This window comes from Gopherus flavomarginatus, chromosome 7, assembly GCF_025201925.1.
Source record: "Gopherus flavomarginatus isolate rGopFla2 chromosome 7, rGopFla2.mat.asm, whole genome shotgun sequence".
In the NCBI taxonomy this organism is placed as follows: domain Eukaryota; kingdom Metazoa; phylum Chordata; order Testudines; family Testudinidae; genus Gopherus; species Gopherus flavomarginatus.
Genome location: NC_066623.1, coordinates 99,547,505 through 99,561,137, shown reverse-complemented (window position 1 = coordinate 99,561,137; position 13,633 = coordinate 99,547,505). Strand labels below are relative to the sequence as shown.

The following is a 13,633-nucleotide window of genomic DNA, read 5'->3' as shown; positions in this document are numbered from 1 at the left end:
CAGCCACACCGATTAGTGCCCCAAATACTTTGATAGTCCATTAAAAATAGCTGCATCAGGTAATTATGCTGGGCTAACCAATCATCATCCATCAGACAAGGGCAGGGGCCAGCAGATTTGCATAAATAATCATTATGAGCTAACGTTGTCTGAATCACCCACATCACCCACAATGACAGAGCCCAGATGACATAAAAGACACTGAAATTTCAGCCCTAGCAACGCATTTTAAGCTAAATTCAAGTTATGAAAGTGTCCTCCTTTAAGCTCCTTCTCAAGACCCACCTCCACTATGATGCTTTCAATAAATTTCCAGCTAGTTAGTGGCCTGGCAGGGGACGTCCATTCATTAGCAGAATTACAGTAGAGAAAAAAAACCCAGCAACGACCTAGAAATCTGCAAATGATGAGTCTGTGTAATCTGATGTTCCCTTCATCTCCAGACCACCACGCTTTCCACTGTCTGAGTCATTCAGCCTCTTGGTCTTGGTCTGATTAGACTGGAAACTCTACACTGCAGGGGCTGTCCTCCTTTTGTATGGGTACAGCACCCAGCAAAATGGGGCCCTAATGTTGACTGGGGTCTATGGGTGCTACCGTAATCCAAATAAGGTGAAATCCACCCCTGTGCAGAGGGTCAGCCCAAGGCTCGCGCCCCACTCAAGCTCCATTTATGACTTGATTAAGTGGGGCAGAGGCCTTGTGCTGAGAGCCTTTGCAAAAAGGTGAATTTCACCCAGAATGACCATAAGAGCAGCCATGGTATGGCATTTTCATCAGCTTGCTTTGAGAAAGAGGAACAGAAGCTTGGCAAAACTGATCATTCTATCTATGTCCCCTCCCCACCATCGGAAGGACAGGAATAACCATGTGTTTCACATTTCCCACCCCTCCCTCCTGCTATGTAACATGCACAGACGCATGCTGACCTCCGTCCCTGCTGCTTTGTGATCATCACCCTAGAGCATACAAATATCTGCCTGTTTACACATGCTCCAAGGGGGAATATTTTTGTACCGTTGATGTGAGTAGAAAACTGCTGGGTCGGGTGAGCTGAGGGACGGATGTTCCTGCAATGGCCATGGCAACTGTCTGACTTATCATGCTTCCACCTTCGCTTTCATAATCGTCGATGGTGACACAGCTTGGCCTTCCTCGCTGATTGTGAGTCTCTGCAGAGAAACACACGCACCTCAGTTAAACAGCGCATTCAAAGGTCCATTCCTCACAGCTCCTCTCTGTTGGTTTCATTTAACTGTCTGGTAATGGTCACTGAAAAAATTACATTAGACTAGTATTGCTAGCAAATGGGGATCTTCTCTCTCTCTATATATATATATATATATACACACACACATACATAGTTATGTAAATCAAACATATGAGGCTAAGGGGAATTTTCGAAAATGTCTAAGGGATTTTGGAGCGTGAATCCCATTTTTGAAAGTGACCTAGGCACTATGGAGCCCATTAAAAGTCAATAGGACTTAGGTTCCCTAAGTGCCTAAGTCACTTTTGAAAATGGGATATAGACTCTTAAGATACTTAGGCACTTCTGAAAATTTCCCCAAACCTTCACCATGTCATTTAACTTCAAGGGCTGAAATGCTCAAAGAAGTATTCTATATGTAGGGCACTACCAAATTCACGGCCATGCAAAACGCATCACAGACCATAAAATCTCGTCTCCCTCCTGTGAAATCTGATCTTTTGTATGCTTTTACCCTATACTATACAGGAGACTAGCACTTCTCAAACTGGAGGTCTCTATCCAAAATGGGGTTGTGCGGGGTCACAAGGCTATTGTAGGAGAGGTTGCATTGCCACCTTTATTTCTAAGCTGCCGTCAGAGCTGGGCAGCTGGAGAGTGATGGATGCTGGCTGGCCGCCCAGCTCTGAAAGCAGTGCTGCAGCCAACAGCAGCGCAGAATTAAAGGTGGCAATACTATATCATGCCACCTTTATTTCTGCACGTCTGCTGGCAGCGGCACTGCCTTCAGAGCTGAGCTCCCAGCCAGCAGTTGCAGAGCTTCCTACAGCCGGGGGAGGTTCCTGGAAATTGGTCTGACCAGCCCCTCAGAGTGGCCCCTGCAGGCAAAGAGGAAGTCCCATCCTGCAATAGCTCAGCCAGGACCAGCGGCTGGAGCCTGGCATATGGTAGGAGCCCTTGGGCCAGGACACTCCCAACCCTGCCCCTCCCCAGCTCCAGGCCCCGCGCCCTGGTACTCAGAAGTTAAAGGGGCCTTGGTCTGGCTGCTGGTGCCCAGCTCTGAAGGCAGCTCAACTGCCAGCAACAGTGCAGAAGTAAGGGTGGCAATACCACAACCCCCCTACAATAGTCCTGTGACCTTCTGAAAACCCCCTTTTGGGTTGGGACCCCCACGGTTATAACACCATGAAATTTCAGATTTAAATATCTGAAACTGATATTTATGATTTTTTAAATCCTGTGACCGTAAAATTGACCAAAATTGACAGTGAATTTGATAGGGCCCTAGCTATATGCCAGACAATTTCAATATCCAGCTTCCCCACCCTGGTCTGAAATAGCCTAAACATTTCGCCCTTCAGGACACTCTTGTCTAGCAAACAGTAGGAAAGCTGCTGAAGAAGACAACATCAGGTAATGTGTAAAGGAACATAGGAATTTGTTCTTTTGGTGCTGTCTGTTGGTGCTATTGTTACCTATATGGGGCTGTTGTCTCTTTGATTGGATGTATTTTTAAATACGTATCAGAGAGGCTTAGGGTGTCTGGATAGACACCTCTTCTTTTATTAGTCTAAATAAAATAAATAAATAAAATAAATTAAAAAAAAGTTTGCATATGGTAAAATTCTGCATCCACATGGGCAAAAGGACACATGCACAATGAATTATTGGTTTTGTGCAAACAAGTGGACAAATGCAGCTTTTATGCAAGGCAATTTTGAGCATACATTTTGCAGCTGGTGGCTTACTGTGCCCACTAGCTATCTTGCTGATCAATATTGTTTCATTGTTTCCCTACATCTTTCTGTAGTTTTATACGTAGATTTTAAGCTGGAATCGTTTTTTTATTCTCTTTGTATAGCACCTAGTACAATGGGTCCTGGTCCTTGACTAGGGCTCTTGGTCACTGTGGTAATACAAATAATAAATAAATATTATACTTTCAAAATAGCACCACCACCACAACACTTCGGTTGCTCACTCCAACAGCACTGACTTAATGCGCTCAAAAGTTGGGAGTAATTCAACATATATGCAAAGCCTGGTGCACAAAATACCTGTAAAATCATATAGCTGAGGCACGGTTTCCATGATCACGCCAATCAGAGGTAGATACAGCATAGCCACCCGGGCCTTTACCTGTGGGTCAGAGTACCGTGGATCGGAGTCATGACTGGACAGTAAATTGTGTACCATATTGATGACCTTCTTATGCAATCCAAACAAACTGTTAAAAGAGAGTTGAGTCACAGGGATTGGTTAATATCTTGAAAGCAAACAATACTTTGTAACTAAGTACGTTTTAAAAAATCCTGGTTTTTATTTTTAACCTGGCATGCACATACATGTATCATTATGCAATATTTCTCAATCTCAGACTCATTTTGGAGACTGGCTTTTATGAATTCACTGGCAGCTAAGCAGTAATTTTAACTATAGCACAAAGAATGTAAGTGAGAAATACTCCTTCACTGACATACAGGTCTGCAGGTCCTTCAGAACTGATACAATCTGGATGCCCCAGAATCCTTCTATTTAAGAAATCTACTTATGCTACGTTTGATGGATCAGGTCTCGTTTGTAGAGTCTCACAAATTTACAACTGGAAACTAATGGGATCACAAGACACAAAAGAAAGGAACCTGAGAAGGGTCAGGGTTTTTAGTTTAGTTAGACCAGAGGTTGGCAACCTTTCAGAAGTGCTGTGCTGAGTCTTCATTTATTCACTCTAATTTAAGGTTTTGTGTGCCAGTAATATATTTTAATGTTTCTAGGAGGTCTCTTTCCCTAAGTCTATAATATATAACTAAACTATTGCTGTATGTAAAGTAAATAAGGTTTTTAAAATGTTTAAGAAGCTTCATTTAAAATTGAATTAAAATGCAGAGTCCCCCAGACTGGTGTCCAGGATCCGGGCAATGTGAGTGCCACTGAAAATCAGCTCACATGCCGTCTTCGGCACGCATGCCATAGGTTGTCTACCACTGAGTTAGATTGTTTAAAACTTTGGTTTTTACTTACATCTATTTAATTGAAACTTCTGACAAGCACCCTTAGGATAAAAATTTTCTTTATATAAGATTTGAACATGCCTGACTCTTCAGCTGAAAAAACTTTTCCCCAGTTCTCTGGTCCTCCAAAGAGTCATCTAGCAAAAAAAAGGCACTTCCTTACTTGAAACTGGAAAGTCTTTGCCATGTGTGGTCCCGATCTGTATTCCACATGTGGGGGCATATGGGTACCATGCGCCCGAGTCCAGGAATTCTAACAAGCAGTGTCTGGTGGCCCACCCATATGCAGTAGTTCTCCTTGTACTCCAGACTGAGGGCATAAGAAGTGGTGCAGGCCAATGCCTCTTCAGTTCCTCTTCTTACAGTGAATCCAGAAGGATCCAAAGCAGAGGGGATGGAGGGTGGGTGGCGGAACACAGATAGAGACCACATATCTTGAAGAACTTCCAGTTACAGGTGAGTAACCTCCATTTCTTCTTCAAGTGCTAGTCCCTATATGTATTCCACACATGGGCAACTGACAAGCAGTCTTCAAACTGGGGGAGGGTGTGAGGAAGCTGGCAAGAAAGACGTGCTAAGGACTGCATCTGCATCGGAGGCTTGAACGATAGCATGTAATATTTTGTAAATGTGCAACAGGAATTCCAGAGAGCCGCTCTGCATATGTCCAGTAACCTTTCTTCCTGCAGTGATGCTGTAGAGGCAGCTTGAGCTCCGGTGGAATGTGCCCTTCCCCCATCAGGTGAAGGGATATATGCTAATTAATTGCAGACAATGATGCATCCAGAAATCTATTTAAAGATTCTCTGAGAGGATATAGCTTGTCCTCGCGACCTTTCCAGTAGGGGAAGAAATAGCCTAGGAGACTTTCAGATGGATATGGTTTTCTGCAGGTAGAATGCTAAGGTATGTCTGATGTCAAGGGAATGAAGATCTCTCTCCTCAGCAGAGACATAGGGTTTTGGCAAGAAAACAGGTAAGTGATACAGAATTCCAAAAGAACCTTGGGGAGGAATTTAGGATGTTATCAAAGACAGACCTTTTCCTTGTGAAAAACAGTATATGGTTTGTCTGCCATGAGGGCTCACATCTCACTCACTCTTCCGGCTGAGGTAATAGTCACTCAGAATGCAATCTTCATGGACAGGTGGGACATGGAACTTGTTGCCAAGGGTTCAAATGGTGGCCCAGGGAGTGCTGATAGTACGAACTGAGGTCCGACTGAGGTGTAGGTTTGACAATTGGTGAAAAGGTCCTAACTAGGCCTTTCATAAATCTCATTGTAATAGGGTGAGTAAAGATGGAACGTCCATCTACTAGAGGAAGGAAGGCACTGTTCACTGCTAGATGGACCCGCAGTGAGAGCAAATGGAAAGACATGAATGTTTTAAAAACAAAAGGTAATCTAAAACAACTGGGATACTTGAATTTGGAGACAGCTGCTTATGCTGAACCCAGGTAGAAAAACGTTTCCATTTAGCTAGGCAGCAGGTTCTAGCTGAGTCTTTTCTACTTTGAGTAAGAATAGCTTGGAGGGATGTTGAGCAAGAGAATCCTAGTTCTGATGCCCATCGTAACATCAGGCCATCAGGTGGAGTAGTTCTGGACTGGGGTCTCTGATTCTGATCCCTTCTTGGGTAAGGAGATCTGGGAAGGGGTGGATCCTGAAAGGAGGACAGATTGACATCCTCAGGAGCTCTGTGAACCAAAACTGTCTGGGCCATTTCTGACAGATCTTTCTCAAGACCTTTTTAATAGGCAAATAGGAGGGCAGACATTTCTGAGATTGCATGTCCACAGAAGAACATTGCCCTGGGAACCACGATCCTTAGCTCCTCTGGGCAGTACAAAGGAAGCTTCCTGTTCATTTGGGAAGAGATCCCCAACAAGCGACTATCTTACACAGCTCTACTCTGAGCATCTCCCACTTGTGAGCTACACAGAAGTGCTTGCTCAGGTTGCCTGCAAAGGAGTTTTGGGCCCCTGGAAGGTGTGTGGCTTGGACAGCAATGCAGTTATAAATTATTTACAAATTTACAGAGTATAAGGATAAAAGCTGGAGAAATCTGTGGACACAGGGATTCCTTTTCAGGCCATGCACTGGTAAGAAGGAACTAAGGAGGCATCAGCCTGCACTACCTCTAATATCCTCAGTCTGGAGCACAAGGAAAACTACTGTGCAAGTGCAGGCCAACGGACACGGCTTGTAGGAATTTCCAGACTCAGGAGTATGGCGTGCACGAGCAGCCCATGTGCGGAATACACATAAGGACCAGCACTCAAAGAAGAACAGAAAAATAAGGGTACATATTCCTGGTATTTCTAATTAAAAAATCCCCCAAACAAACAGGAAAAACAAGATCAAAAGAGCCTTTCTGGCCTTCTTTATTCACTGTAAAGACGCAAAAGAGGACACAGTCTAGATGTTTTCCCCTTTTGCAGGTTACCAGTAACACATTCCTTTTCCAATATGTAAGTTATTTTTTCTTTGAACCTCAGGAGAGCCCCACTCTGGTCCCTTCCTTCAACACACTGCAGGCCTGGGACTTTGGCAACCTCTGTGACCTCAGTGAAAAGGAAAGAAATAGGAAAAACCCTTGGGTAGCTCTATAACAACTGCCTGCAGAGCAGATGCAGAACCTCTCTGTCTTCTATAGGCAACAAGCTTGACCCTCCACAAGGTCCTTTGATCCAATCCATGAAGCAGAGAAGAGTTTCCATGCTCCACATTTTTGTATTACATGTCCCCCAGGATTTGACCCTTAGGTCTTAAAGTGATCTGGGTATTTCAGGCACCATCTACTCACAGCTATTACTAAGTCAGTGGACCTGGTTACAAAAGCCTAACATCTGTAGATAAACCTTGAATTGTCCACATTTTTAAACAGATTACAGGGACATACTCAGGGGTGTTACAGTACAGTACAACAATTGCATTGTAACTGGGTCTTCCAGCTAGGTTATATGTGCGGTGTCACTAGGACCTAACACAGCTAGGGAGGAAACATTTAAAGTGTCAGGAAATTACAAACCACGATTAGAAAAAACCTTTTTGCTATAATTGTAAAGTAACTGCCTTTATGTCCAATTAGTAAAAGCTAAAGGAAAAACTGCCTTGGAGATCACAGGGCTACCCAGCTTATGTAACACCATCAAATTTTGTCTCTGCTCCACCACCACTTTCCACAGTTGGCATGAAGGAGATGGGAGCTGATATTTCCGAGCCATGTCAGAGAATAACAAAGAAGATCTATTAATTTTGTCAAATATCAGAGGGGTAGTTGCGTTAGTCTGGATCTGTAAAAGCAGCAGAGTCCTGTGGCACCTTACAGACTAACAAACGTATAGGAGCATGAGCTTTCGTGGGTGAATACTCACTTTGTCGGATGCATGGAGCTCATGCTCCAATATGTCTGTTAGTCTATAAGGTGCCACAGGACTCTTTGCTGCTTCTATTAATTTTGCTACTGAGCCTGCATTAAACAGACCTCGTTGCCCACAGCTGGTCTCTTTGCCATCTCAGTCCTAGATTTACCCTATATTCAGGTGTTGCACAGTTGTATTATATGTTCTTTGTTTAATGGGGAGCTGTCCCAAACACTGAGGGCTAGATTCTGATTCCCTTATTTGTGTTCAATAGTACGTACCTTCCTCCACAATTCCACTGACTCAACAGGACTCTCTGAGGAGGAAAGAGCTACCCAACTTGAGTAAGGGGATCAGAATCTGGCCCTTAGGCAATGAGCAACATCACCAACAAAGAAGACATTATGTGCTAAGACAATCCAACCAGGACTTGATTTGTTCGGACTTTCCTCTTCTGTCACTGCAGCACACTAGTTGTCTCATCCACCTGTTAAGCCTTGTCTTTTAGATTGTAATCTCCTTGGAATAGGGCATTGATTATATGTTTGTACAGCTCCTAGCACAATGAGACCCCAACCTTTGAACACTAACACAATATATGGCAAACAATAATAGTAATAATACATTTAAAAGGTATTATTAAGTCTTTTCTGTACATGAATTATGAAGTATTCCATAGAAAACACGTATAGTGCAATTGAATGCAAACAGCTTGCATACAACAGACAGGATAATGGAACGAACAAGTTAAACAAGTCTACGTTTCAATAACTTTCTGTCATGTACAGAGCTCAGAGGAGAACCCATGAATTTCCTGTACAAAAGCAGTTAGCTATGTATCCCTTAACCCATTCCCACTGCAGGGCAACACATCTGGCAATAATTCTAAATTATTCCAGAGTACGGTGGCTGAAATAGATAACTTTTTAATGATTAGTGTAGTCTTAGTCCTGCATTGATAAATTGTCCAAATCAGGAAATGTCTTACAGGTGAAATCCACAACTGGTGAAAATTAGTATACTCCACTGATGTCAACAGAGCTACGTCAATTTACATCATCCGAGGATAGGGCCCTTAAAACTCTCCATAGGAATGGGGAGGGGAAGAATAGATCTGAACAGAGCAATTTACCCTGCACAATGAATCAACTTGTTCTTGACCTAATTTTCCCCTGGACTTTCCAATGGCTGTATTTTCTAACAAAGGGCTACGCTAGTTTTTACTCTGTTTTCCCTTTCCAGTTGCAGCTTCTTTGACCAATTCCAGGGACTCCTTCTTGAAATTATTACGTGTGTATCATCAGAATGGAGCCAGCACATGTGAGCCTGGGTACAGAAAGATTCAAAAGCAAACGGGAAAAGCACTTTTGAAAATGAATGGATGAGTTACTTGAATATATGACTCAAGTAGGGAAAATAATGTTTAAAGTTTCTATTAGCAGCTTAAAATATAATCATCCAAACAGGCAGATACAGTGTTAACCATCACATTAAGGGGCTTTTTTTGTTTTGTTTTGTTTTGTTGTTTTACCCCTTACGCTTTCCAGACCTCACATTTTCACACAATCTGTTTCCCATTGGCTTTCCATCCAGCACAAAGTTGTGTGAGGGCGTGTGGGTGCGCACAGTGTGAGTGACCACGCTGCCAGGGATGGAGGTGAAGCTGGTCTGAGCAGTGAGTTCCTTTGTGCATCAGGGCAGCTGAACAAAAACTGGGGTCAATGTCCAGACCCACTGGAACTAGTCCATGCATAGCACTGATAACACTGAGGGCTCTGTGTCTTTGGGTGGAAGGGGTTTCCCATGTGTGAGAGAGCTCAGCAGGCAGGCTAGATTAGAAAAGAGAGAGTGCAGAGAAGAGGAGGTTACTCACCTGCGCAGTAAATGACATTCTTCCAGATGAGTGTTCCTGTTGGGGCTCCACTCCAGATATTGGTGCGCACCTGAGCCTTTGCTCAAAGATTTCTACAGCAGTACCCGCACAGGCCATGCATGCGCGGTGTCTACCTCGCATGCCAGCCATGTCTCAACAGAGCACATGCGTGGCCGGGTTCCTCAGTTCCTTCTCTACAACGGAGACAACTCCAACTCTGAAGTAGAGTGGAGGAGGGCGGATAGTGGAACACCCACAAGGACATTCATCTCAAAGAACGTCAGTTACTGCACAGGTGATTAACCTCCTCTTCGAGAGAGAGATGTCCCTGTGGGTGCTCCACTCCAGGTGACTGAAAAGTAGTGTCTCTTAAGGAGGTAGGGACTTTGGATCGGGTAAGAAAGCTGTGGATAATACATACCTGCCCATATGAGTATCAGTTAAGGGTCATCGGGTAAGAGCATAGTGTTTTGTAAAGGTGTGTTCAGAAGCCCAAGTGGCAGCCCTGCAAATATCTGCGAGGGGAATGTTACGTAGGAAAGCCACAACTGTCGCCAGGGATCTGGTGGAGTGTGCTCTGACAGAAGTTGGAGGAGTCATGTTCTTCAATTGATAACAAAGGCGAATGCAACCCACTATCCAACTGGAAAGTCTCTGATTAGAGATGGCTGTACCTCTGCAGCATTCCACAATGGAAACAAAGAGTTTTGGGCAATTCCTAAAGGGTGTGGTCCTGTCCAAGTACAAAGACAAAGCTCTGTGCAAATCTAGCGTATGCATTGTTGACTCAAAAGTGTTTGCATGCGGCTTAGGGAAAAAGGTAGGTAAGTAGATAGGTTCGTTAAAGCGAAAAGATGAGTGCTCCTTGGGAAGAAATTTGGGGTGCAGTCAGAGCGTGACTTTGTCTTTAAAAAATATAGTGTACAGTGGAGCCGCCATGAGTACTCCGATTTCTCCTGCACATCAGGTAGAGGTAACTGCCACTAAAAATGCAGTTTTCATGGATAGGTGCAGGAGAGAGTATTTTGCTAGGGTTCAAATAGTAGCTGTGTCAAACATGGTAGGACTATGTGAAGGTCCCAAGGTGAAGTGGGCGGTTTAATGTCCAGGTACAGGGACTGGAGGCCATTAAGGAACTGCTTTGTGATGGGATGAGCAAAGATAGTGGTTTCTCCGGTCTTGTGGTGGAACGCCATAATTGCAACTTTGATGGAACCGAGGGAGAGTCCAGGTAGTTTAAGCCCTAAAAGGTAGTTGAATATTAATGGAAGAGGCGCGGGATTAGGAGCGGTTTGTTTGTCAGAGCACCTGTGCATGAATCTCGTCCACTTCTGAAGATAGGTGGTATGTGTGGAATGTGTTCTGCTATGTAAATGTACCCTTTGTACCTGGGCCAATGGGAGCTGCGAAGCCAGCGCTCTGGTTGGAGGCAGCATGCAGAGCTGCCTGGCCATACCTCCACATAGCAACTGAACAAGGGGGATGTCGCCGCTTCCGGGGAGCCCCAAGGTAAGTGACGCCCAGAGCCCGCCTCACCCTGTCCAGTGTCCCAACCACCTGCCCCCTTCCACACCCAAACTCTGCCGCTGCTGCGGTGGCTCGAGACTGCCCCAGCAGCGGCCGGTGTGCCTGGCACAGGGGATGCCTGAACTGCCCCTGAGCCAAATGCACTGGCCAGTGCAGAAGTCTTGGAGCTCGTGGAAAGTCACGGAATCCGTGACCTCTGTGACAAACCCACAGCCTTACCTATGAGGAAGACTGAAAATATTGGTTTTATTTAGTCTGAAAAAGAGAAGACTGAGAGGGGACATGATAACAGTTTCAAGTACATAAAAGGTTGTTACAAGGAGGAGGGAAAAGAATTGTTCCCCTTAACCTCCGAGGATAGGACAAGAAGCAATGGGCTTAAATTGCAGCAAGGGAGGTTTAGGTTGGACATTAGGAAAAACTTCCTAAGTGTCAGGGTGGCTAAGCACTGGAATAAGTTGTCTAGGGAAGTTTTGGAATCTCCATCACTGGAGATTTTTAAGAGCAGGTTAGACAAGTACCTGTGAGTTACTAAGTTTTTCCTAATGTCCAACCTAAACCTCCCTTGCTGCAATTTAACCCCCATTGCTTCTTGTCCTATCCACAGAAGTTAAGGGAAACAATTCTTCTCCCTCCTCCTTGGATACAGAGGGACCCAGACAAATTAGAGGATTGGGCCAGAAGAAATCTGATGAGGTTCAGCAAGGACAACTGGAGAGTCGTGCACTTAGGAAGGAAGAATCCCATGCACTGCTCCAGACTAGGGACCGAATGGCTAGGCAGCAGTTCTGCAGAAAAAAACCCAGGAGTTACAATGGACGAGAAGCTGGATATGAGTCAACAGTGTGCCCTTGTTGCCAAGAAGACTAATGGCATTGTGGGCTGTATAATTAGGGACATTGCCAGCAGATCGAGGGACGTGATCATTTCCCTCTATTCGGCATTGGTGAGGCCTCATCTAGAGTACTGTGTCGAGTTTTGGGCCCCACACCACAAGAAGGATGTGGAAAAAATGGAAAAAGAGTCCAGTGGAGGGCAACAAAAATGACTAGAGGGCTGGAGCACATGACTTATGAAGACACACTGAGGGAACTGGGATTATTTAGTCTGAAGAAGTGAACAATGCGGGACATTTGATAGCTGCTTTCAACTATTTGAGAGCAGGTTCCAAAGAGGATGGATCTAGACTGTTCTCAGTGGTACCAGATGACAGAACAAGGAGTAATGGTCTCAAGTTGCAGTGGGGGAGGTTTAGGTTGGATATTAGGAAAAACTTTTTCACTAGGAGGGTGGTGAAGCACTGGAATGGGTTACCTAGGGAGGTGATAGAATCTCCTTCCTTAGAAGTTTTTAAGGTCAGGCTTGACAAAGCCCTGGTTGGGATGATTTAGTTGGGGACTGGTCCTGCTTTGAGCAGGGGCTTGGACTAGATGACCTTCTGAGGCCCCTTCCAACCATGATATTCTATTATTCTGTCAGGAATGGTCTAGATAATACTTAGTCCTGTCTTGGGTGTAGGGGATTGGACTAGATGACCTCTAGAGGTCTTTTCCAGTCCTATGATTCTATGATTACTCGGCAGTATTCCAAGTTCTGAAAATTTCTTGCTGCATAACCTTGGCAAACAACTTTAAAATACTCTTTGTTTCACTTTATCCATCAGTAGTACAGCTATATTTACCGATCCTACAGGGGAGTTGTGAGGCTTAATATATATTTATAAAGTGATTGAGATCCTAAATGAAAGGTGCTACTATACCTAAACCCAACATCAGCAGACATGTTCTTACTCTTGAAAATTATGTTCTTGCTACTGCTGCAAAAAGGTACTTTCTGCCACTGCTCAACAGCAGCCTCCACAGCCAATTGAAGAGTATCATTGAAAGGCTCCAATGGGAGACTCTCATCCCCTCATTCTCACCTAGGAGAATGTGCCTGTAAACAGGATTGGAGAGTCGAGGTTAACAGAGATAGGAACGGGGGGCAGAGCAAGTAGGTGGGGAGGATTCTCAGGTTGGAGGACTTGTTTCCTACTCCCACTCTCCTCTCAGATTATATATGTAAATTAATTCTGTCAATGGCAGTAGTTTGCACATGATCCACCATCTACTTAGATTACAGTAACCTCTTGGGAAAAAGTTAAAAACTCACCCTTCAGCATCAGGATCTAAAATGACAGCCAGCTCTGTTAACACAAGCCCTGCCAAGTAATGCTGCTGGCGGAAAGGCACAGACAATTCAAACATATTTGCAATCTTCTGGTCTTGGACATTTGTAGAGAATCCAGAACTCTGTTGAAAAACCCAAGTGTTAAAAGTTGTGTAATGAGCCACCGAGGATACAGAAAGATACAGCTTATGAAATACAGGACAAGCCCTGTCCAGATTCAATAAAATCTCATGTCAGCCACTATTTCACTCATTTTTTGGCTACATATCTACTTATGTTACCTGTAACTTCATTAACTTTTCAATAATTCAGAGTAGATGCATTTTACTTTTGTTCCCTTCTTAGTTAAGAATATGCATTATAAACCAGAGGATGAAAAAACAGCTAATCTGATGAGCAAGAGCAGTGTTACTGAGCAAGGCAACATGTTTGCTGAGTAATGACTATTTTTTGCACATTCGCTCTTTTGCACAGGAT

At 44.2% G+C, this 13,633-nt stretch overlaps 1 protein-coding gene across 18 annotated transcripts in view; it reads right to left on the bottom strand.

The window, feature by feature from the left end:
- DOCK7 (dedicator of cytokinesis 7) overlaps nucleotides 1–13,633 on the bottom strand; it is a 172,798-nt gene that overhangs the window by 37,406 nt on the left and 121,759 nt on the right. For all 18 annotated transcript variants that reach the window (XM_050961938.1, XM_050961940.1, XM_050961941.1 and 15 more), the window contains 3 exons: nucleotides 13,139–13,278; nucleotides 3,268–3,437; nucleotides 1,018–1,172 (listed from right to left, as the gene is read on the bottom strand). In XM_050961938.1, the coding sequence (XP_050817895.1) occupies nucleotides 1,018–1,172; nucleotides 3,268–3,437; nucleotides 13,139–13,278 (465 nt within the window). The remainder of the gene's footprint in view (nucleotides 1–1,017; nucleotides 1,173–3,267; nucleotides 3,438–13,138; nucleotides 13,279–13,633) is intronic.